The 25,207-nt window shown below is 44.5% G+C and overlaps 1 protein-coding gene across 1 annotated transcript; it reads left to right on the top strand.

Annotated features, from left to right (window-relative positions):
• Window positions 1-1,029: 1,029 nt before the first annotated feature.
• Window positions 1,030-23,448, top strand: LOC119852710 (corepressor interacting with RBPJ 1-like). Its single transcript, XM_038394276.2, has 7 exons — window positions 1,030-1,121; window positions 4,448-4,519; window positions 4,819-4,968; window positions 19,561-19,613; window positions 20,659-20,742; window positions 21,004-21,096; window positions 22,753-23,448. The coding sequence occupies exons 2-7, from the start codon at window positions 4,450-4,452 to the stop codon at window positions 22,801-22,803; spliced, it is 501 nt and encodes a 166-aa protein (XP_038250204.1). The 5' UTR covers window positions 1,030-1,121; window positions 4,448-4,449; the 3' UTR covers window positions 22,804-23,448.
• Window positions 23,449-25,207: the final 1,759 nt, after the last annotated feature.

Here is a 25,207-nt window from a genome sequence, read left to right as displayed (position 1 = left end):
GAAAACTAGCTTTGTGCTCCTACTGGGGTTTTTTTAGTCACAGTGGCAATCAGTGCATACGCTCAGGTACGTTGTTTGATTGCCCTGTGTAAATTCATCAGGAAAAATTCAGACCTGCTGTGAGCAGCCATAGTGACAAACTGTTGTGTAAGGTAATTGTGTAAGGTAAGGAAAGTGAATTAAAAATGGATATGTGGAAAAGAAACAAGGTACGCCGTCCAATTTGGCACTCAGTGCGTTTTTTGCCAAGCAATAACTTGTATGCAGAGGAGAGCGTGCAGCAGGAAAAGCAACTACCATATGCATACAGCAAAGGGGGGAGCTTGCTTTACCTTAGAGCTAGGCTCCCAGAGCTGAGATTTTTACTGGTGCCAGTCAACGTCACTTTCACCCCACTGATGCACCCAGCGCCACTCCGGATCAGCCACGCGCGCAGCCAGAGGCAGAAGCGGGAATTCGGGGCGCTCGAAGGCTGGGGCCTGTGTAGGCAGCCAGGTGCTGCTGGTAACGAGTCCGTGGTTGCAAAGTTTAATCTCAGCAGCAGCGACTGGAGTCACCCCCTAGCAACCGCCCTCGAGCCCGTACCTCGGTAACGGCGGGGGGGGGGGCGGCTTACAAACAAACGTGGAGCCTCTCCCCCAGCAGCCCCGGGGCGGGCGCTGGCGGAAGCGCTGCCACGGCGACTGCCCAGCCGCACAAGGGGCTGCCGGGGTCTCCCAGGCCCTCCGCGGCTCACGCGCCAGGACGGTTTCCCCCCGGGCCGGGCCGTGGCGAGGGCAGCGGGCTGGGCACAAGTAGGACGCGAACCTACGAGCTCATTTGCATACGGCGCCCACCGATTTACCCTCATTCGCTTCTCGCGTAGCGTCCCCGCGGCACGTGGCGGCCGTGACCCCGCCCCCTGCGTTAGCCCGCACGCGCCACGTGCGAGGTAAACGGGGAGGAGGGGGAAGAAGGCTTTTACAGAGGTCTTCACGCCGCGGCTCTGAGCTTAGGCCCCGCCCACCCGGGTCTCCCGGATGTAGACCCTCTTCCCTTCCGGTTGGGGTCAGCCTTGTGCTTCCGGGTCACGGGGACGCTGGGCGCTAAGGTGGGGAGTCCGAGGCGGGACCTGGGCCCTGGTAAGTGCTGGGAGCGGCGCAGCGTTAGTGCCCGGGAAGCAGCCTCCACCCCCCCCCCCACCGTCTGCCCCCTCTTCTCCCGGCCCCTCCCGCGCGGCGCTACACCGCCCGCCCCCGCCGTGTAGCCGCGGGCCCTCTCGGCACCCGCTGCGGCCGGTGGCTTCCTACGGGAGCTTCCCTGGTGGCCGCCCGCAGGGAGAGGGAGCGCTGAGCTGCGCCCGGGCCGCGGCCCTGGCAGGAGCCCCCGCTCCCGCCTCCCCCCAGTACATCGCGGCCGGTGGCGCGGGGAGGTTTCACTTGCCCGCCCCGCTCTGGCGGGATCCTCTGTGGGCGCCCCGAGGTGCTCACGACGTCTGACTCCGACCCCGCGGCCTCACACGGTTGGCTTAAAACCCGCGAGGTGTCGAGAGAACCCCAGGGGTGCGGGAGCAATCGGTACAGTGGGGCTGGCGGTGAGCCATTGGCCCAAACCGTAAACCCTGCCGGTGAGGGGAAACCACCCCAGTCAGGAGGTGCTGCTGCAGCAACCCTACTTCCAGCCCCTATGGATAACGTCGGGCAGGGGGTTTCTCTGCTGCCTTCTGCTCTCCGCAGCTTTACAGGGCGTTTGGGGCCATGTTTTTCTCTACAGCCCTGAGCACCAGAAACTTGCTTATTTTTTTTTATGGAAGCTGAGATTCTCCTGCAATAACCTGACTGGGGATTTAAGTAAAACACCAAATATTGCTAGAGTTGGCCACATGGTGGTTCTGCATATCACTGACTTGCTCACTAAGTGAGAGATGGTTGATGCAGCTTCCTCAAGCGCTGGTCATTGAAGGACAATCTTTGCCCTAACAAAAAGGGATTGAAAGAGAGATGTCTATCCCTCCCCAAAGCTAACCTTGCTGATTCCACCTGTTCTCAGTCATTACTCTGATAAGATGAGGCTCACAGTTATGGAGCGCACAATAGGATGCTGTGCGTAACAGCATGTGTTGGGTTAGACACATTTTTAATTTTAAGAAGTCATCTCTGAAAGCCATGCACATGTGCATCTGCAGTTGCAAATGAGCCTGCACTGTGTGTTAGGTTGCCTAGCAAACAAGAGTATTTTGACTTGATTTTGGTTTTCTGATGTTTTTCAGAATTGCATTTGTACATAAGGCCTCTATATTCAGTCTTTTGAATAAAATTCATAACAAATGCTGAACATCATAAACTTCTTATTGTCCCGGCACTAAATTTTATGATTTAAAAACTTAGGAAAATGAAAGATTTTTATTATTACAGTTGGTTAATTTTTGGGCCAGTCAATCCTGAAATGTTTAATTTAGCCCGATTGTGCCTACATTTTTAAGGTGCATAAGATTGCTCAGGCTGTGAGATCCTTTTGGCATAAGATCACCTGATGCAGAGAGTAGTAATAATCCAGTATTCATTTGTTATCACAGGCTTATATCATGATCATAGCAATTTTTCTCCTTTTGAGAATTTTAAAAATTCAATTTATCAACTTGGAATAGAGTGGAAGAATTATTTCTCATGTCTTGCTTACAACACTCCTGCTGAGACATCCCATAATGATGATCTCTTTTTTTTTTTTTTTTTTTTTTTTTTTTTTTGCAACAGTGTTACATTGTTGGCTCATATTTATATTGTGATCCACTATAACCTCCAGATCCCTTTCCGCAGTACTCCTTCCTAGGCAGACATTTCCCGTTCTGTGTGTAATTGATTGTTCCTTCCGAAGTGGAATACTTTGCATTTGTCCTTATTGAATTTCATCCTGTTTACTTCAGACCATTTCTCCAGTTTGTTCAGATCATTTTGAATTTTAATTCTATTCTCCAAAGCACTTGTAACCACTTTCAGCTTGGTGTCGTTTGCAAACTTTATAAGTGTACTCTCTATGTCATTATCTAAATCGGTAAACTGAGGTTCTCAAGTAGCTCGATGTGTCTCTTGCGGCTCTTTGCAGCACATGACATTAAAACACTGACTTAATTATTAACCAATCAGGATGCTTTTACTATGTTATTAACCAATTGTAACATAAGTGTACTTAAAAATAAAATAAAAGATAAAATTAGCATAATTGGTCAGTCATTTTGCTGTGAGAGTACAGTAAATGAAACAATGAATTCACACTATTGTGGCTCTTCTGGATAATATTGATCGTTCATTTGCACCTTAACTACCGAACACTGAGTATCGCTGATTTATATCATTTGTGAAGATATTGAATAGAACTGGACCCAGGACCGATCCCTGTGGGACCCCTCTCAATATGCCCTTCCAGCTTGACTGTGAACCACTAATAACTACTCTATGGGAACAGTTTTCCACATTATAGTAGCAGCATCTAGTCTATATTTCTTTAGTTTGTTTATGGGAATTAAGCAAGAGTAAAACTTATGAAAATGAGCCAGTTCATGTTCTTAGGGATTAATTTCAAATTTAAAGTTCTCTTAATGTAAACTGCTTTAAAATCAGAATGCACTAGAAACCGGAAAACCATGAGTTCTGTACAATTTTCTGTATGTCGGATGAAAATTTTAGTTTCTGTCTATTAGAATCATAGAATTTAAAAATGGAAAAGACTTATTAGATCATCCAGGTCATCTTCCTGCTAATGTAAGATTGCACTGTAGGGAACATTTTCTTATGTTATGCATGGATGTTAAAGGTAACATGGCACAGAGAGAGAGGGGGGAGGGTGGGTGGGTGTGGGTGTGTTTTCTCTGGTATCCTAGCCAAAATTTCCCCTCTCCATGCCACTGTTAAGCAATATGATATGTACTGTCTGCTGAGTGCTCCACACCAAAGGTGGCTGCATTTCAGTGGCTTTGTGTTGTATTTAGCCTAGGAAGCCCTTTGTGGCGAGCCTTCTAAATAGAAGGCAGTATATAACATGTTTTTTTTAATTATGTGCAAACTTAGATGTCTGCAAAATTTGTTTTAAAATGTGCTTTGAACAATGATGTGCATGTAGTTTCACAGAATTTTTCATTTAATCAAGGTACAACCATCTTAAATTAACTTACACACACACACTTTATATATATATGAATATAAAAGTGGTGAGTATGAATGTAATTTTTGAGTTTGTTTGTATGTATATATACATTCCTACATACTTGGGATTTTTTTGTGCAATTCCTGGCATAGCAAGATTAGACCCTACACCCATGTTCATCCTGGTGTAGTTTGCTATTTATCTTTCTTCCCCCATCTAAATAATAGGAATTGATCATGGAAACATTCTGTGATCTCCACTACCATTGTACATGTATGTTTCAAAGAAAGCCTTTTTGTGGATATTCATATATGTTTCTTTTCACTAGATATGGATAACAGACGTGATGAGAAATGTGGAACACCATGCGCTACATCTCAGGAAGAGATGAAAGTCAGAGGTGGGAGTCATGAAATCAAATTCTAGTCTAGGACAATAGCTGCTGCAGAAAGACTCTTGTTTGTATACTATGCTTTGCATGAGTAAAAATGTTTGATTGCATTGTTTGGCATTGTCATTAGCTACATTATGTTGAAAATGACAGAAGGCAAGAACAATGGTTTTATTTTTTTTAATGGATTCACCAAATCTTGTCTTAAATTTTAATTTCTATAAAAATGTGTCTTCTGATCTTAAGTTATTAGCTTTTGTGTTGTCACTATTTGAAACCTAATGAACCAGGCCTTATATTCTCCTAAGGGAAAGACAAGAGAAAGCGAAAACGCAGCAGAAGCAGATCATCGTCCATTTCATCAACATCATCTGCTAGTACTACTACTACATCCTCCTCGTGCTCTTCATCAAGATCTTCCTCCTCAGCAAGCAGCAGAAGCAGTTCAAGTGGCAGAGGTAAGTTGCAATTACTGCACTTGAGTGTGTATTTACTTGTTCTAACGGTGCTGCTACACATGTTTGAAACTTGCTTTAAATGTAACTTAATTACCAGGAAATAACTGTACAAGTTGGTGCACAACCTTTGCTGTCTTTTTCTTCAGGCTGTTTTCATGTAACCACTTCCTGTAGCTACTCAGGCGTCTCTTTACACACTGCATGTGCTGTCATGTAAAATAACAAATCAACATTAGAAATAAAAAAAAAAATTATTTTCACTCAAAGCAACAAGTAAGATCTCAAATAACATTGCGTACATTTTAAAATGTTTTAAAACAAAAGAATTGAAATTTTTTTCTATTTTGCCTGCCTGTCCAGACTAAAGTTTTTTTTTTTTTTTTTTTTTTGGTTTTATCTGAATTTTGGTCTCAATCCTGCAAATGCTTAAAGGTGTGAAGTTTACTCAGGACTAGTCCCACTGAAGTCTCTGGGACCGCACTCATGATTAAAGTTGTGGATCAAAAGTTGTCTATCTCACCAACAAAAGTTTGTCCAATAAAATATATTACCTCACCCCCCCCTTTGTCTTTATGATTAAAATTAAGCAGATATGTAAATGTTATTTGACTGGGTGTCCCTATGGGTGCTCCACTTTAGGTGTCTGTGTGCCTGTGTGCTTTCAATCGGAGATCTTTTGGTGGTAATGTCTGTGGGGTCCACATCTGCACCATGTACATCCCTATACTCCAATCTGAGAGCATATGGAGGGTGGACCCGCCACTGTTCCAGTTCCTTCTCAGCAACCTGCAACTAGAGATGCAGCGTTGTGGTATCCATTAGCTTCAAAGTTTTAGCTAGCTGACTTATTTTAGTCTTTTATTTTTTTTATTAATTTTTATTAATTTCCCAAACATGCTGTGTGCTTTTGGGGATCCCCCTCACCCCCTTCACACCTGACCTTGACCTCTCCTTGTCTTCCACCTTCTCTGTTGCGGGGTATGCACAAAATCTCAGGCAGCAAACCCTGTCAGACCCGTAATAGGTCTTTTTGCCTTAGTGATGGACATTCCAGTCTCATGTTCCATCTAAGTGCAAGGTCTGCACTGGTTTTAGCAGAAGATCTAGGAAGCTGAGGGACAACAGGCTCAATCTTCTCCTCATGAAGCATTCCTTGAGACCTACTACCACTTCAGGCCCCCTTGTATATTGGCCTCAGACAACCTGAGTGCCCTGGCAACTTTCACAGCTCTGACTCCAACAAGCAGAGACCTGGGAAAAGCTTCAGAAGGTCTAAGAAGAGGGAGACGTCGTCCCCGAAAGCAAGTAGCAAGTATACCTTGCATCTGGTATGAGTACTGCTGTGGTTCCTACATCCTCAAAGATCATCTGCAGCATGGTGCTCTCTGAGAAATCTCTTAGCAAACAGCCTCACTAGACACTGACATGGGTATCCTTCTCAGAGTCCTCCAGTCACCAGAGACTCCTTGAAGAAACTGTCTTTGACCGTGACCCACTTCTACAGGTAATGGGCGAAAGGGCCATATGGATCGTCCAGCCATACCATCCCTGGTAACATCAGCTTCATCCTAACCAGCCACTTGGAGCCCTACTTTGTTGGTATCAACTAGGTTCCTTTTGCAAGAGGATCTTTGAGTGTCAGAAGAACCTGAGTCGCGTCTATTGAGATGTATGAAGAGAGATCTTCTGAAAGTACTGATGCATAGCTCCCCTGTCCCAGAGTGTCACCACATCTCTAGGCCTTGTCTACATTACATAGTTTTGTCCTCAAAAGGCAGCTTTCGTCAGCAAAACAATAGTGTACGCACAGCAAAGCTCCTCCCGCCGATTTAACTCTCCTGATACGCTGATGAAATAAAACCACCTCAACAAGAGGCATAGAGCTTTTTGTGATGAAGTTTAGAGCGATGCAGTGCCAATGTGGACACTGTGCTTGCTTATGTTGCCCTCATGGGTCTCCAGGAGGTGTCCCACAATACACATCATGACCACTCTGGTCAGCAGTTCAAACTTTGCCGACCTGCATGTATGCAGGCATGCGCCCCCCTCCCCTTAAAGCTCAGGAATTTTTGAAATTCCTGTTCCTGTTTACTCGGCGTGGACAACTCACATAGCAAATGCACAGCTAACCATGCCAACTTTCTGCAGCAACTGCACTCATGCCTGGAGTACACTGGAGTTGTTGAGTTTGTGGGGTGAGGAGGCTGCACAGCCCCAGCTCTGCTCCAGCTGTAGGAACTTGATACCTACGGGCAGATTGCTCATGGCATGCAGGAGAAGGGGCACAAAAGGGACATGCAGCAGTGCTGTGATAAGATGAAGGAGCTGAGGCAGGTGTACCAGAAAGCAAGGGAAACTAACCATCGCTCTGGTGCGGCACCGAAGACATGCCACTTCTACCAGGAGCTGCACGCCATCCTCAGTGGTGACCCTACCTCCACCACCGAGAGTCCCTTGGATGCTTCGGGGGGGACTGGAGGCAGCGACCAGCAGAGTCAACCCTGGGGACAAAGTGGTGGACAAGGAAGTGGAGTTGGAGGAGGATGTGGGACATGCAACAGGGTCGTCCGATGGCCTGGCAAGCCGAGCCAGGACCTCTTTTTGACTCCGGAGGAGTCTAGCCAGTCCGAGTACTCCGACTGTGGCATGCCTGGTGCAGGAAAAGGGAACTCTGGTAAGTACTAATTTTGCTTTGATACTGCATGGTGACAGGAGGTTGAGCTCCGCTTTATTTTTGTTACATGATAAAAGTGGGATAAGGGATAGAAATTAACAACACTAGGTACTCTTTGCACCTGCTTCTCATTACCCTGTGCAGCTATGCAGTGGGGGCCCTGCGGAAAAGTTTGTTAATGCACACCAGGATGTCCTGGGAATCCTCCATAGTGATTTCTAGGAGACTTTCCTGGAGGTACTCTGCAATCCTCTGCCGAAGATTCCTTGGCAGAACTGCTTTGTTTCTTCCCCCGCTGTAGGAAACTTTGCCACGCCAATCAGCAGTTACTTCTCCAGGAACCAAAGCAAGCCACAGGCGAGCAGCATACGGACCCGGTCAGAAGCTGCATGCATGCAGGAGATGCACCCTTGCATCTTTGGTTACCCTCAGGAATGAGATATCAGCTTTGATCACCCCCCGCCTGTGAAAAACAGTGCCAGTATTCAGAGTAGTGTTCCTAGGCGCTTGTAGTGATCCCCTTTGGAAACCACCCAGAGCCTTTGTCCCATCTTGCCCCTTCCCTCCCTCTCCCTCCTTCCCAGGCCAAACTCACCATGTTTTGGGCTCTCGCTGTGCTGTGTGCTTGCTAAGGGAAAGTGAGAAAGAGATGTATGTAACTGTTATGATTCAAGGCTGAGAGTGCACTCATAATACTACCTCTGTTTGTTGTTTCTTTTGCTTCTGCAGATGTGCCCTTGTGGGCCACCTCCTACGCACCAGCGGAGCACCTCCATCAGATAAGGAGGCGAACCAGGAGGAGTAAGGAGGACATATTTAGAGAACTGCTGCAATCAACTGATGCTGCAGACAGTGAGAGCAGAGCGTGGAGAGAGACGATCAATGAAAAACTCAGAATGGATAGCCAGGAGAGGAGACGGGGGCAGGAGCGGATGATAAAGCTGATGGAGGACCAAACAGAGATGCTGAGGTCCCTGATTGCACTGCAGGCAGAGCACATCCGTGCTCAACTTCCCCTGTAGCCTGTACAGAACTGCATTCCATGCCATCCCCAAACTCCCCACGCACATTCCTTGCATGTTCCCAGCCTGTCGCAGTACCCCTTGCCCTTGACCCCTAGGGATATGTTTCATAATGACAACTGGACTTGCACACAGCTGTGAGAGCCTCATTTGAGACAGTACTCCTTAGGGTCATGTCCCTTGTAGGAAATGGAAATCTGTGTATTGCTGTTTAATAAAAATATAGACTTAGCAATAAAAGGGATCTTTTTGTGTCCTGCACACAGTAGTTGCTGCTGAAATTCTTATATGGTAGCAATTGTCATATTTGCTGCCAAAGCATTAATTGTAGTCTGCAATCATTAAAAGGGTCATTCAAGGCAGCAAGTAAACAATGCCTGGCTGAATGCATTAAAGAAAGACACATTACTGGGGCTCATTGTCAAAATGCTGCTTCAAAGTCTCCCCCATTCAAGCAGCCCCCTGTTGAGCCCCTCTAATAGTCCTGGTATCTAGCCGCTCAAAATGAGCCATCAGGCAACGTATCTAAACGCTCCAACTTGGGGTAATTTTTCCCCCTTCGCTTTGCAAATGTTATGCAGAGCACAGCAGGCTGCTATGATCATGACAATGTTTTGTTCATTGAGATCTAACCTGCCAAAAAGGCAGCTCGAGCGACTCTTTAATCTGCCAAAGGCACATTCAGTGCTCATTCTGTACCTCCTGAGCCTGTTGTTGAAACGCTCCTTGCTGCTGTCAAGATTTCCCGTGTAAGGCTTCATGAGCCACAGGAGTAAGGGATAGGCTGGGTCTCCCAGGATCACTATGGGCACTATCCACATCCCTTATTGGAATCTTCTGGTCTGGAAAGAAAGTCCCTGCTTGCAGCTTTCAGTACAGGCCAGTGTTCCTGAAGATGCATGTGTCAGGCGCCTTCCCTGACCACCTCGTGTTGATATCAGTGATACTACCCCTGTGATCAGCCAGCGCGTTCAGTGCCATAGAGAAGTAGCCTCTTTCTGTTGGTGCACTGTTACAAGATGGCCGGGAGCCAAAATTGGGATGTGTGCCATTTATCACCCTGCCGCAGTTAGGGAATTCCATTGCTGCAGAGCTATCTGCTATTTCACAAACATTGCCCAGAGTCTCGGTACTTTGTAGCAAACACAATTAATGGCCCTGCACACTAGCATAACCACAACCACCACAGTGGACTTCCCAACTCCAAACTGATACGTGACTGACTGGTAGCAGTCTGGATTTGCCAGCTTCCCAACAGTGATTGTCGCTTGCTTTTCCACTGTGAGGGTAGCTCTCATTCTGGTGTCCTTGCACTGCAGGGCAGGGATGAGCGCTGCACGCAGTTCCTGGAAAGTGGCTTTGCATACCCACAAATTCTGAAGCCACTGCTTATCTCATACCTGCATAACCATGTGATCCCACCCCTCAGTGCTTGTTTCCCAAGGCCAATGGCCATGGTCCACCGTGTACAGCAGCTCCGTGAATGTCAACATCAACCCGGAATTGTTTTTTCCCATGGCATACAGCAGGGCACGGTTCACTTTCTGTTTTGCAACTTGTGAAGTACTGCAGGATTTGCTGCATTGTGTTCATAATGCTTATTGCAAGACTGGAGTGCAGTGTAGGATCCATGCTTTCAGAGAGAGACGGCGGGCACAAAGTTTGCAGGCGATGTTGAAAAATGGCGCATAAAGTAGTCAAAGCCCATGGAATGATGGGATGGCGAAAACTGCATCATGGGACAGTGAGCTGACCCCCATGATGGACTGTGATCCATTCCCAGAACTAGTGGTAGAAGATGGCGAGTTGCATAGTGGGATGGCTACACATGGTGCACTGCTCTTTCTGTCGATCCAAAGTACCAACTGTGGACGCAGAAAAGGATCTAGGGGTTACAGTAGACGAGAAGCTGGATACGAGTCAACAGCGTGCCCTTGTTGCCAAGAAGGCTAATGGCATTTTGGGCTGTATAAATAGGAGCATTGCCAGTAGATCAAGGGATGTGATCATTCCCCCCTATTTGGCATTGGTAAGGCCTCATCTGGAGGCCTCAACTGTGTCTAGTTTTGGGCCCCACACTACAAGAAGGATGTGGAAATATTGGAAAGAGTCCAGCGGAGGGCAACAAAAATGATTAGGGGGCTGGAGCACATGACTTATGAGGAGAGGCTGAGGGAACTGGGATTGTTTAGTCTGCAGAAAGGAAGTATGAGGGCGGGATTTGATAGCTGCTTTCAACTACCTGAAAGGGAGTTCCAAAGAGGATGGATCTAAACTGTTCTCAGTAGTAGCAGATGACAGAACAAGGAGTAATGATCTCAAGTTGCAGTGGGGGAGGTTTAGGTTGGATATTGGGAAAAACTTTTTCACTCGGTGGGTGGTGAAGCACTGGCATGTGTTACCTAGGGAGGTGGTAGAATCTCCTTCCTTTGAGATTTTTAAGGTCAGGCTTGACAAAGCCCTGTCTGGGATGATTTAGTTGGGGATTGGTTCTGCTTTGAGCAGGAGGTTGGACTAGATGACCTCCTGAGGTCCCTTCCAACCCTGAGATTCTATGACATCCTCCGCTGACAAGGAGCATTGTGTGAACATGCACAAGCGATGTAATTACAGTGGTTTATGATCGTTGATGTAACTTAAGTCAATTTAATTCTGTAGTATAGATGTAGCCTTAGATGAACACACAACACTAACCCACAATCCCCTAGTGCTTTGTGTCCAACCCCTTCCATCCGAAAACTTCCCACTCAATTGCCAGGAACCGTAAGCAACCTCCTCATTGAAATGCAGCTGCTCGGCATTTAACCCTTCATTTCCACATAGACAGCTCACCTGGAAACACAGTAAACTTCACATATATTAGCTATGGCCAGCACTTAAGAAGCCCAGCATCAAGTGCGCTGCTAGCTGGCCAGAGGAACACAGCTAGAGTCTGGTTAACCTCCAGAGCAAGGTGAGCAAGACATTTGCCTTCAGCAAAAGCACAAGAAATGATCATGTCTGCAAAGGTATATCCGAGTGGCTGGCAGCATTGAGGATTGAATGAACAGATGAGCAATGCAGAGAACAAATCAAGTGGCTGAAGACAGTACCTCAAAGTCAAAAGCCTGCTCTACTCTACAAAGTTAAGTAGATGTAAGTTGCCTTGCATAGACCTAGTTGTGCCTGTCTACACTAAAATTTGCCACCAGTGTAAGCTCTCCATTACGCTGATATAATATAACCACCTCCCTGAGCCCCTTTGAGCCATGGTCAATGTACTGAGATCATCACAGCATGAGTGTAGACATTGCATTACCTATGTCTGCCTTAATAGTCCTCCTGCAGCTGTCCCACAATGCCCATACTGACCGCTCTGATCACAGTTGTTAACTCCACTGCCCAAGGGTTACATAGATCAGAAGCTGCCCATCTTTAAAACCCCATGAATGTTTGAAATACCTTTTCCTGCTTGTGCCTCTTGATGGAGGGGTTGTGTGTAACTGCCCAGCTGACTGTGCCATCTACGCACTCCAGATGCGATCCATCCCAGAGATACTGGATCTTCTTGGCCTGTGGAGAAGCTGTGCAAGTACAGCTACAGACCAGCCGTAGAAATTTTGACATCTATGAGCAGATTGCCCAAGAGATGCAGAACAAGGGGTATGAACAAGTGGTGCTGCGTCAAAGCAAAGGAATTGCGTCAGGCATATCAGAAGGCCAGGGAGGCCAACAATCGATCTGGTGCCAAGTCAGAGACCTGCAGCTTTTACAAAGAGCAACAGGCTATATCTTGTGGAGACCTCATCCCCACCCCGCACACCACCATGGATTCCTTGGAGGAGCCTGAGTCACAGGCCCCTGCCATGAACACCGAGGAGGAGGGTAGGGGATGTGACCAGGGGTTCAAGCTACGTTGCGAACCAGGCCCTATTTGAGAATCTGCTGCAATCCAGTCAGTCAAGCACAGGTGAGCCTGATGCAGGGGAAGGAGCCTTGGGTGTGTACATTTATTTCCCATTACAGTGGCACTCCCAGTTTAGCAGGAGACAGCCATTGACTTTTCATTAATTTATTCAGACTAGAAGAGGTAGAGGTACAACAATGAGAGGTAGAATTATCTGCTTTTCATTCCCCTCTTTTGGCTGGGGATGGGGGGACGCAGAGCATTTTGTTTATGTACACAAGGGTGTCCCTTGAATCCTCCTGAGAGATCTTGATGAAACTTTTGTAGCAGTACTCTGCAATCTGCTGACAAAGGTTTCTAGGGATGGCAGCCTTATTTCTTCCCCATGGTTGGGCACTTTCCTGTGCCAGTCAGCGATAACTTTGGCAGGTACCATTGCAGTACACAGGCTAGCAGCATACAGGCAAGGGCAACTTCAGGATGCCAGCAGCAGCTGTACTCTCTGTGGCTTTGTCACCCTCAGGTGTGAGATCAGCTAAAATCACCACTGCTTGTGGAAAATGGTGCCAGTCTTTAGAGCCATTGTCCTATACTCCCATATAGCTTCATGCAACCAAGCAATTCCCTCCTCATTTCCCTTACCCATGCTGGGCCATACTCCCCATGGCTGGTGCTCTGAGTGGTGCCATGCACAAGCGCTCCAAAGCAGAAGTGTCAATAAGTGTTTAAAACTTTAGGGGAGCAAGGGAAGGAGTTCTGAATTTTAACTTGTGCTTTCTGTTATGACTCTACTGACATATAAACCCTGTATTTTGTCTGCTGCTACTGTTGTTGTGGCCTTGAAGGTTTCCCTACACACCCACAAAATGCCTGAGCTAAATGATGAGGAGAAAGAAGAGGACTCAAGATGATGTATTCTGTAAGACCCTGCAAGCCCGTGCTGCATCGGACCATGAAGAGAGGGCTTGGAGGATGCAATCACAGATTTTATGGAGAGGGAAAGAGCTGACAGATGAAAGGCCCAAGAGGCCCATCGGAAAATGAAGAGGGAGACACACCAAGACATAATGGGGCTTCTCCAGCAGCAAACACAGATGCTGTAGATTCTTGTGGACCTCCACATTCAAGCATCCCAGGCTTGCCTTCCTTTGCAGTCCATGGAGAACTGCAGGATAGCGCCTCCCTACACGCTCCCTCAGCATTCCACATGGCATTGGAGCCCCATCCCTACCCCACCACTCCATACTGCGGGGACAGAAAGGACAATCACAGCTTCACATACATGAACAATGGCTCTCACAGGTCAGAGTATGTGTAGGTAAAATGGACATGAATATTCCTTCCTGTTCTTTACACTCTGTCCTATTTTTATTAAGGTTTTAATGTATTTACTTGTATGGATTTTTTTTTAAATCTGTTCGTTAGTCAATAAAACTCTATTGTTTGAAAATTATTTATCTTTATTAGTTCCTAACTGATGCTGCATAATGCCTGGTGGCAGTGAAAGTAGTTTTACTGTGTACACTCATATGCAACCCATTGAATCAGTGACACAGTGTAATAATCATAAATGTACAGCAAGCATCTCACCATTAGTAGGAGTACTGTCAATGTTCTATTCATGGATGTGCAGCAAGCACCGCACAGTTGCTAACAGGCTCCCAAACAGCAGGGCCAGGTAGACTTGGTACACCACAACCCAATGCCATGGCTGACAAAGTGTTCACAGCCTCCCTAAGTTGTATAGCTCTATGTTGATCTCTTCTGATAGTCTTTGTGTCTGGCTGTTCAAATTCAGCAGACATCATTTCACCTCCACTCTCCACCCTGGCAGCATCCTTTGCCTCTCAGATATTATGCAGGATACAACAGGCAGCTATAACCATTGAGATATTTTTCTCCTTGAGATCCAGTCTGATGACTGAAGAGATGCTGGCATCATTTAATCTACCAAAACCATATTTAACTGTCATTCTGCACCTGCTGAGCCGGTAGTTGAATCTTTCTTGGTGTTGTCAGGGTGGCTGGTATACGGCTTCATGAGCCAGGGAAGTAGGGGATTGGCTAGGTTATCCAGGGTGACTATTGGCATTTCAACATCACCAATCATCATCCACGCGTCAGGAAAGAAGGTCCCTGCTTGTAGTTTTCTGAACAGTCCTGTTTTTTTTAATGATGCAAGGGTCGTGTGTCTTCCCTGGCCAGCCAACAACACCAGTGAAGCATCCCTGGTGATCCACCAGCGCTTTCATAACTATAGAAAAATAGCCCTTTCAGTTGATGTACTCTGTGCCCAGGTAGTCTGGGTGCCAAAATAGGGATGTGTGTGCTGTCTATTTCTCCACCATAGTTCGGGAACCCTGTTGCTGCAAATCCATCCACTATACCCTGCATGTTGTGAAGAGTCACATCTGCATATCAAGAGATCATTAATGGCCCCGCACACTTCCATGACAGTGGTCCCCACAGTGAATTTTCCAACTCCAAAATGACTTTCCACTGACCAGTAGCAATCTGGTGTTGATGGTCTCCACAGTCCAATCCCCACTCACTTTTCCACTGATCATGCAGCTCTCATTTTGATGTACCTGCATTAAAGGCTGGGGCAAACTCAGCATGCAGATCCAGGAATGTGGCCTTGTTTATCTGAATGTTCTGGGACCGCTGCTCGTCCTCCTAAGCCTTCATTATGATGCAGTCCCACCAGTCTGTGCTTGTTTCTCAGGCTCAGAAGCAGCAGTTCACTGCTTGCAGCTGCTCCGTGAATGCTACCAACAATCTTGAATGGGTTCTCACTGTGTGCCCACAGATAATCTCCCTTCCAGGAAATCATCACATTCCAGGTGGCTCTCCAAATACCAGAGGATTGTGTATCTTGTGCTTGTAACGCTTATGACAGTAGTGCAGAGCTGTGCAGGCTCCATGCATCTGTCAGAGATGGCGGATAGCGATGCGTCCCCTGCGGGTTTGTGGGATTCTCAAAATAGGTGTGAAAATTATGGGACGGAGATGGCATTATGGGATGGAGAAAACTGCATGATAGGAACTTGATGCTGCAGTCCCAGTCATGCCCGTGTCACTTGTTTCTGCCTCCCCATGCATTGCCAAAACATCTCAAAAGACAGTGCACTGAACGGTGTCGAGTGGCACATTGGGATACCTACTCATGGTGCACTGTCCTCTACATCGAAACAATCACTCCCAGTGAGTTTGTACACTGCCAACTGTACACTAACTGCAGTGGCTTTATGCTGATGTAACTTGGGGCAGCAAAAGTCTGTAGTGTAGACGTGCATAAAGATTTTAATGGCACCTATGAGAACTCCCTGTCTTCCTGCCTCTTTTACCAGGAATTCGACTGGCTACTGGGACCTTGTGACAGGATGTACCTACCCTGCACCAGCCCTGCAAGGGTTAACTGTGCTTTGCAGGCTGAGGAAGCCCTGCCCCTCTGACTCTGCTGGGCATGCTCAGCCTGGAGGCAGAGTATAAAAAGAAGCAGCCCAACTCAGTCTGCTCAAAGGGGAGGGTGTGCAGACTCTCTCCAGGGAGCTGCTACAGGTTCTGACTATAAGCCTCGGCACGCAGAGTTCCAGACGGACTCCAGGCTGCCTGACGAGCCCAGAGAAGAGACTGTGCCAGCAGGAGCTACTCCACCTGAGGACCCCAGAGACTCGGGGGAAACGTGGAGCATCGCCGAGGGAGAAATGATAGGAAGCGGTCTAGGGGACTTAGACTCTTCTCCAGTGAGTGAACTGGGGAACCAGCCAGAGTATTTCGGGAGGATTCCCACTGACTTGGTGGTGAGCACCCCCACCACCACCAGGGTCCTGGGCTGGGACTCAGAGGACCAGGGAGGGGCTGAGTCCCCCTACCCAGGGTGCCACACCTCCCTGAATGGTACCCCAGTGGACCAATAGGCCACATAATCCCTATTGTGAGGTGGGCTATTCTATTGACTCTTTTTATAGAGAAAGCTAGTATTGGTTTATTTAACAAAGAACCGATCCAAATGATTAGAAGCAGAAATATTGGAAACAAAGTGTTTCAGATAAAATAAAACTAATGGACATACTATAGCCCAAATTTAACTAATTAATAAGACATTGTCATGTTAAAGAGCAAAATCTCAGTCAAGGCAATGAACATAGCATATGGAACAGACACATGTAACCTATGTATTCATCCACTCCTGTCCAGTTGTGACCTGCACATATAAAATGCACCAGAAAGGCCAAGGACAACAGAGGGACAGAGGATACCCAGAAAGAGCTATCCGTGTCATTTGGCAGCATGCATCTTCCACTGGTTTGTCACTGAGTTTGATTATTGTGTTGTACTTTTTGATTGCTGCTAGTCAGCCTTTCTGGTTCTTACTTTGGTACATAACAACTACATGTTTAAAATAAAGTGCTGAATTTGCACACAAGACTACAGTAGCAAGTTTTATTATATGTAGTGTTAAAGGTGGCACAAACTTCAATAAATGTCATCACATACCCATTCTCAATAAACCAAGCAGAGGCTTGCCTGCTGCTTCTGGGCCATATGGCAGCTTGTAGGTTCATAACACTTCACGCCAGGCTGCTTTCCTGATGCCACCAACCCTTGCCCAGAACCGTCTACACTCCAACAAGCACAACCAGTCCAAACAGATGTCTATCCCTCTGAGAGTTCTCAGCTCTCTCAGTTGGTGGAAGGATCCCCACAAGTTTGGAATGGGAGTCCCATTTTTGTGTTCACCACCCACAAAGACCATCACCACAGACTTCTCCCTAGTAAGCTGGGGAGATCATCTCCAGAACCTCATGGAACAAAGCAGATGGACTCCTCAAGAGTCTTTTCTTCCCATCAATGAGAGAAGTTTGGTAGGCATGCATTCACCCACTTTCTACCCAAGATCAAGGGTCACTTGGTCAGAGTCATCATGAACAGCAGAGTGACTATGTGTTGTACGAACCTCTAAGGAAGAGCAAGATCCCAGTCTTTGTGCACAGAGGCAATACAAACTTTGGAACTGGTGCATAACCCACCAAATTGACATACCATTAGCATATCTGCCAGGTCTGCACAACACCATAGCAAACACACTGACCAGACGTTTTTGCCAGGACCGCAAATGGGAACTGGGTGATCCTATCCAATGAAAGATTTTTCTCGCCTGGGGATTCCCAGGGATAGACCTCTTTCCAACACTGTTCAACACAGCATACCAGCAGTTCTGCTCCAGGGGAGGATGCAGCTGCAACTCTTTAGGAGCTGCCTCCCTCATCTCACCCATTGGCCTGGAACTCTGTTCTGTGCCTGTCCCCTAATACCGTTGTGCCTTAAGTTCCCGAACAAAGTAAAGCAAGAGAAAGCAGTAGTCATCTCCTGAGCACCAACCTGGCTGAGGCAGGTATGTTTCCTGGACCCGATTCGCCTGTCTCTGTGGCTACCTCTTTGCTTGCCTCTGACCGCAGACCTGTTGACCCAAGGATTGGCCACAATACTCACCCCCATCTCTCCACACTACATTTCAAGGCCTGGCTCCTAAATGGCCCTTGGGTATAGTAGAGTGTAGTAGTAGAGTACAGAATGTGCTGTTTGAATAGTAGAAAACTCTCCACAAGAAAGACTTACTTGTAAAAGTGGAAGCAGTTCTATTCCTGGTTCACCCAGCAGGTATTATCACCCTCTGAGTCACACCTCACTCACTGAGTTTAAAAATCCTGGGTTTGTCACTGAACTCCGTCAAAGTCCACCTGGCTACTACTACAACTTTTTACTTACCTATTTAGGGGTGTTCAGTATCCACACACCCTGTGACGTCAACATTCAACTTTAACCAACCTTTTTCCTCACGACAGAGACCGTGCTCCACCTTGGGACCTTAATCTAGTTCTCAACGCTTTGAGGAAACCACCCTTCAAGCTCATAAATTGTTCTGGCATATGTAAAAAGGGGAAAGTACCACCCTCTCACTTCACAGAGATGCTAAGCTATTAATGTTTGCAAAGCACTAAGATACTGTAGTGATTAGTACCATAGAAATTCCCAGGAGGAAATTAATTCTGTCTTCAGAGCAGGATTTGAATAGCGTGGAGTAAATAAGGCCTAGGGCCACACATTGAACCAGGATAAAACAAAATAGTGCATCACTGCCCATTAATTGAGCACTGTCTATCCTGTGCACTGAATGAGTCCTGGGTCCTGTGGAAAAATAATGTGATTATATTATTAAAGACTGTATTGATGCACAAGGGGTCCAAAATACTGGTGTTTCTTAACTTTTGAGTGCTTTTACGCTGCAACGTTAACATTATTTTAATATAGCCTTTTTATGTAATAGTCTGACGAAGTTATAGAGCTAATTGCTTAATTTTAGTCATTATAATCTGTTCTCTGGACTATCAGCTTGGCCACTCCTTATTCAAAGTCAAAAAAAGTCACAACTCTCCTACATACTAGAAAAATAAAAATAAAAAATGTATCAGTGATAACAATAAGACCATATAATTTGTGTGTGTTTTGAGCAGTTGACAGAATACTTGACTTTGAAGGGGAAGGGAGGGGCGTCTGTGGAAGTGAGATTGTCTTTGCTTTAGATTATAATAAAATTTTCCAGGGCTCATGACCCGTTTAACTGCATTTTGTAACTCCACTAGGAGTCACATACCCATCAGTTGATAAACACTGATCTAGATAGTATGTTGGATAGGTTCATAATTTGTGACAGTAGCTGCAGGAACAGATAGGTTTGTTTGAAATAATATAAATATATTGATGCAAGTAATCACTGGGGGTGAATTACAGATTTATAATGTTGATATTCTACCACGAGGTGGCAGCAAACTGAGTTAGTGTTTGTGTCATTTTGTGTCAAGGTTCATATATTTTAGCTAGACTTAAGTACTCTTTTCTTACTCACACTTGCATCACTGTCCCTCTCCTGCTGTATTCATTTCAATGTTTTATCTAAAATAACCCATATTTTTAAAATAGTAAATTACAGACTTTTTTTTTTTCAGATTCTCCCAAGTCTAAATCAAAGAAAAGGAAAAAAGAAAAACGTAACAAAAAGGTAAATATTTGCTGACAGAAATAAATAGCAATCCAGGCAAAAAAATGTAGATGCTAATATATATTCTGGTGTGATTAAAACTCACCTGGGAATCAAAATAAGGAACATAATTGTTCATTTGAAAGGAAACATTTCTGTGATGATATTAAATGAATTGAAATTAAAATGTACAAATTGACTGTTTCAGAGGAGAAATTCAGTGGAGCTTCTAGTAGTATCTGGAATGGGTGCAGGTAGAATTTAAGGCACTCTGAAAGGAATTGGGGACCCTGGTATGAATTATATTACTGAGCTCTGTCTATACAATCACTGCACTACCGGTATGAAACTTCTTGTTAAACACCTTGGGGACCTTGTGACTGGTGCTATATAAAACAGCATCCAATTCTACTGTGGTAGCTTTGCTGCAATAAAAATGCCATAATGGGCTTATGAGTGAAGACAGTTTACTCTGGTCTACATTTCTGCAACCAACTCCATCATTTGGCAGCACAAAAAGGAATGAATTCACCATTGTGTTTAGAAATGTATTAGCTTCAGTTCCACCGAATGTTTGTGGACATCAGAAACAAATTCTAACTTTTTGAAAGTAATGTGGAACAGACTACAGATTTTCCTAAATTTTGTTTAAGCTTAATAAGATTGTGGTATCCATCAAGAAAATATAAGCAGTTTAGATATAATAATGTAATCTGCATTTTGTTACTGTTTTATACTTTTTATTTCTATCACTTTCTGCTCAGGGATTTCAGATATTTAGTGAGGCAGGGAGGACCAGACTCCCCAGAAACGGGGTCAGGGAACCCACCACCACTTCTGTTTCCTTGGATTATGGGGGTCACTAGGCCTTAACAAACATCAACCTCTTTGCTGCCCCCCAGTTAATACATCTCCCAGAGTTGGTCCAGGCATGGGGAGCTATGGCAAAAGTGACTTCCAGGACAGTAGAAGGAAATTTGTGAGTTCATACATATTTGGGTTGGGTTTTTTTCTCTTGTTCTTCTGTGAGAAGTATGAGCTTTGCATATGTGTCTTGTACCTGTAGAAGAGGAAAAAAGAGAACAAGCTGAAGAAAAAGAAAGAAAAGAAAAAAAAGAGAGAGAAATCAGGACCTGTCCAGCTTTCCAAGGTACACATGCTGGTTTCGGTTTCATAGTGCTCTGTTAACTCCCATTCCTCCCCATGCACAAGTGTTTATGAAATAAAAGACCAACCAGGAAATGGAATACAGTTGGCCACAGCATCCCTAGCTTCTGCTCTCCAGGACACGGAAGTTAGCATCTGTTCCCTGCATGATGATAAAATGTGCTTATTAATATAATGTTGTTTTGAAAAATGTAAGCATATTTTTATTCCTTGAAATGTATCACAGTTCATGATCTTGTTTTAGTACCTTAAAGACAAAAAGAAGACTGAAAACTACAGTATGATAACAGGAAAAAAAATTAAGATGAAAATAAAGAAGAGTAAAAAGGATAAAGAGGTAATGGCTGAAAATGGTCTGTATGTCCCAAAAGAGGGAGTACAGTATCTTTTTATGTTTTCCCAGATCACTTGCATTGTGTAGATGAGTTGATCATACTTTTAAGAGTTTTAATTGAGTGCAGTTTTTTATGTAGTTATGGGGCTACCAGAGAGAGACTAGATTTTAGTCCCTGGGGCATAAAATAGTTTTAAGATGTGTGCGTGGACTATTCTGACATTCGGGTCCTGTAAAGTGTGCCTGTCTAGGTTAAGTAAGGAGCCCTGAGTTCTCTACCGTTTTCTTGTAACCAGTTCATGGTTTTCTCCATTGGTGTGATTTATAGTTGGTTTTACTTTTAACTCTTCTATGAAAGAGGGTGTATCCCACCTTCCCAGTGTTCTGTGTTTCTACATTTGGCTATATTCCTTGCCCCCATTTTCTTGAAGTATGTGAAGCAAGTCATGGCCACGCAGGTGTCAAATGGGAGAAAATGGGGTGGTACTTCACACACACTTTCCCCAGAGCTCCAGAACTTCTGGATGATTCTGTTAAGATGATCAGCTGTGAAATAGTTAAATTTTGACAATTAAATGGAGGCTTGAGAGTCACAACCAAATTATATTTTCACACTTCTCAGCAGTTCCCCTTGTTTGTCTGCAGTCTGTGAGACACCAATCAGCAGGCATTCAGTTTGGCTAGCCAGTGCTGTTGAATTTGATTGACTAACTGTTCAGTGATAACTGCTCAATTTATAGTTGATATATTACACTGACCATTTTGAGGTAAGATTTAGTCAAAAATATGTTGGTTGGCTATTGTTGCCCTCAAACCATGCTGAATCTGACTTTATTTTGCCACTTTTATCCTAAGAATCAAACTGCCTGATGTCTAGATGATAGTACTTTATAGTTCCTTATCTGATTATTTATAGTGGCTATAATACCTACTGTTGATGAGGTTGGTACATTTGTGCCACTTGTTCAAACAATTTAGTATTTGCAATAAAAGTGGTGTTCATAAATATTACATTCTAAAGTGTAAAAAGAAAAGGAGTACTTGTGGCACCTTAGAGACTAACAAATTTATTAGAGCATAAGCTTTCGTGAGCTACAGCTCACTTTTTGTAGCTCACGAAAGCTTATGCTCTAATAAATTTGTTAGTCTCTAAGGTGCCACAAGTACTCCTTTTCTTTTTGCGAATACAGACTAACACGGCTGCTACTCTGAATTCTAAAGTGTGACTCGTTATAACATAGATGTTGCTACTTTCAGAAAAACAGAGTGAAATCCGCATAAGGGACCACCCTTAGAAGGCATCCTGAGGCTGCATATCTGGCCTGATTCTCCACTGCCTTGCACCCAGTATAGCCATATATATCTGTGCAACACAGGGGATCATGATATCCAGCCATCTGGATTTGGTAGCAGTTGACATGCACTTTACACAGGTGTAAATTACTACACAGAATGCAAAGCAGTGGAGTATCAGGCCCATTGAGTATTATTCTGTTCCTGTGAGAAAACTACTTCTTTTCACTGATTTTCTGTCTCCCTTGAGTGGTCCTTTAAGTTTCTGTGTAATAGAAATGTACACTTCCAAGCTGACTTCTTAATAAATTCAATTGTTTACTGAACAATTGTGTGATTTATAAGAACTGCTTTTCTAATCCACAGAGAGACCGAAACCGTGCTGAACTCCTTGATTTCCTAAACTCTGCCTTGTAATAGAAAGAGTGCCAAGCAAGGACTTGTAAATCTCCCAAGCCAACCAGTCATCATGCCTAGCAAAACACAAAGGAAACTCAGGGAAAAGGGCACCATTTGTGACAAGACCAGGCTCTTATGCTGTGAAGACAATCAGTGTCCTTTATAATTGGCAAAATGAAGAGTTACTGCTAACTTGTTTATTAATATCCATGTCCTCCTTTTGAGATCCTAAGGTAATATCCAAGTTGCAATGTTGTATGAGTGCTTAAAATCTGTTGCTGATGATGATCTGAAGTGAAATGACATTATTGTACTTCAGCGTATCAAATACATCCCAGAGCTGCATGCAGAGCACACAATTAATTTCAAACGTCTGTAATGTTTGCAATAGCTGAAACAAAGCAGAGTACTTGTAGGTCATCTGCTTGAAAAATTAGGTGTTCCTGTATATATCTTCCTTAGTGGTGATTTTATTTGTTTTAAAGATGACGATGACTCTTTGTGAATAGTACATCTACAGAAATGAATATCTTTTTTAACAGTCATTCTTCAATATGTTGCTTTCTCAAAAAATTTGAGACTCAAGCCTTCTCACAGATGTTTATTACCATTTGTCAAAACTTGGTAACAAATTTTAATTAAAATATTCTAGAGTAATAAAAACATTAGCTGAATATTTTTATTCAGAACTAGAAGCAGAAGGGACTCCTCCTTGGGCACAGATCAGTTATGTTTTGAACACTAGTGCATATACTTGCTATGTATAGATTGCTACATATTCTGACTGCTAATCACTCTTACAGGTTCCCATGCTTCAGGGAGGGAGGCTCCAGTGTACACTGCAACAGTATTAGAGCAATTGACTTCAGCGGGAGTTTCACATGTAGAATGATCATATGATACATGGGCCTTAGTTAGGCAAAAACACTTGGGGCTGAGTTTGAACAAGAGTACCAAAGTATGTGACATCTGAAGAACCACAGCAGTGTTCCAAGGAGATGTTGTGAAACCTTCATAAATTCAGAAGCCAGTTTTATAAAGTATTTGATGTTAAAAAATTGTATAGAGATTCTAATAACTAGAGAATTATGATTTAGCAAAGCACTTATGTCCAACCCCATTCCGAACAGTACTTAAGTGGGTGCTTAGTCCCATTGGCTTCAGTGGAGTTTAAGCACATGCTTAAGTGCTGTCCTGTATTAGGGCCTAGGGAAGAAGACTGGGGATTAGGAAATCTAGGTTCTATTTCTTGGTCTGCCACTGACCTGTGACTTAATCGCTTTCCATTTTCATATTGGTAAAATGGGAGTGATAATATTTATCTGTGTCAAGTGTTTTGACTCCCTGGGATGAAAAGTACTGGAGAAGTGCAAAGTTGTATGGAGTAGCACTAACCCCTTGGTCATTAAAGTTGAAACTGACTTTTCATTTTAATCCTGTTTTCCATCCCATTCCCATAAGAAACCAATGTCCCTGCATTTTCACAGGCACATTGTATGGAACGCTAGAATTTCTCTAGGAAGTATGGGGGGGGATCAGAAGTTTAAATTAAAGAGCTGTTTTAAAAACTCCCCAGTGGGTTGACTTTTTGCAAAAATGTAGTTTTGGGCTTCACATATCTCCAGAATGGCTTGGCCTACAAACTCCACCTTTGTCTTGTCTCGTCAGCCCTGCTGAGGAGAGTTTAGCTGGTTTTTGGTTGGATTTTTTTGGGGGGGGGGTTATTTTGGGGAGAGTGAAGATTTAGGAGATTATTGGGATAACTACAAAGATGGGGTATGCGGATCCAACACTAAAGCCCCCTTCCCTGCGTTATGAGAGCAGGGGTATGAAGAGGTGGCAGGAAGGTGGGGTCAGACACCTGATAAAAAAATGTCCAACCCAGTTCGGAAAGATCAAGAAGAAGCTAGTAGGAATTGGGGAAATTGACCATCTTGCTTATACAGAACTAGACTTCTTTTTAAACAGAGTATTAGAATATTTGGGTGTTTCAGATCCCATCTTAAATAAGCACACTTGTGTGGTTTTTGCTCTGGGTTTGTGATTTTGTGCATTGGGTAAGTGTAAAGAAAGACTGCACAGAGGAAGCTCTGGCTTTATAGCATGGTATTGTAGCGTTCTCTTACTTTGTGGTGCTGTATCGCCATCCTCAAATGCTCAAAATCATGAGTCAGGCCCCCCCAAAAGAGATTAAAAATAATTATTTGGAGGTTCTTTTTATTTGCCTGTTGGGTTTGGGGGTTTTTTTGAGCCTTCAAGGTTCACCCTGGGCACAGTTCCAAACTTTTCACTTCTAGGAATGGAAATATTTTTTAAAATGAATTCTGAGCTCTTTGTGTCAGAGTGTAAGGCCAGGAGGGACCACCAAATCACCCGGTCTGACCTGCATATCACAGCCCACTACCTACCAGTCCAGGAGTTG

The sequence above is a fragment of the Dermochelys coriacea genome, chromosome 3 (assembly GCF_009764565.3).
Source record: "Dermochelys coriacea isolate rDerCor1 chromosome 3, rDerCor1.pri.v4, whole genome shotgun sequence".
Lineage (NCBI taxonomy): Eukaryota > Metazoa > Chordata > Testudines > Dermochelyidae > Dermochelys > Dermochelys coriacea.
The sequence above is the reverse complement of the archived record's forward strand: the minus strand, read 5'-3'. Positions and strand labels throughout refer to the sequence as shown.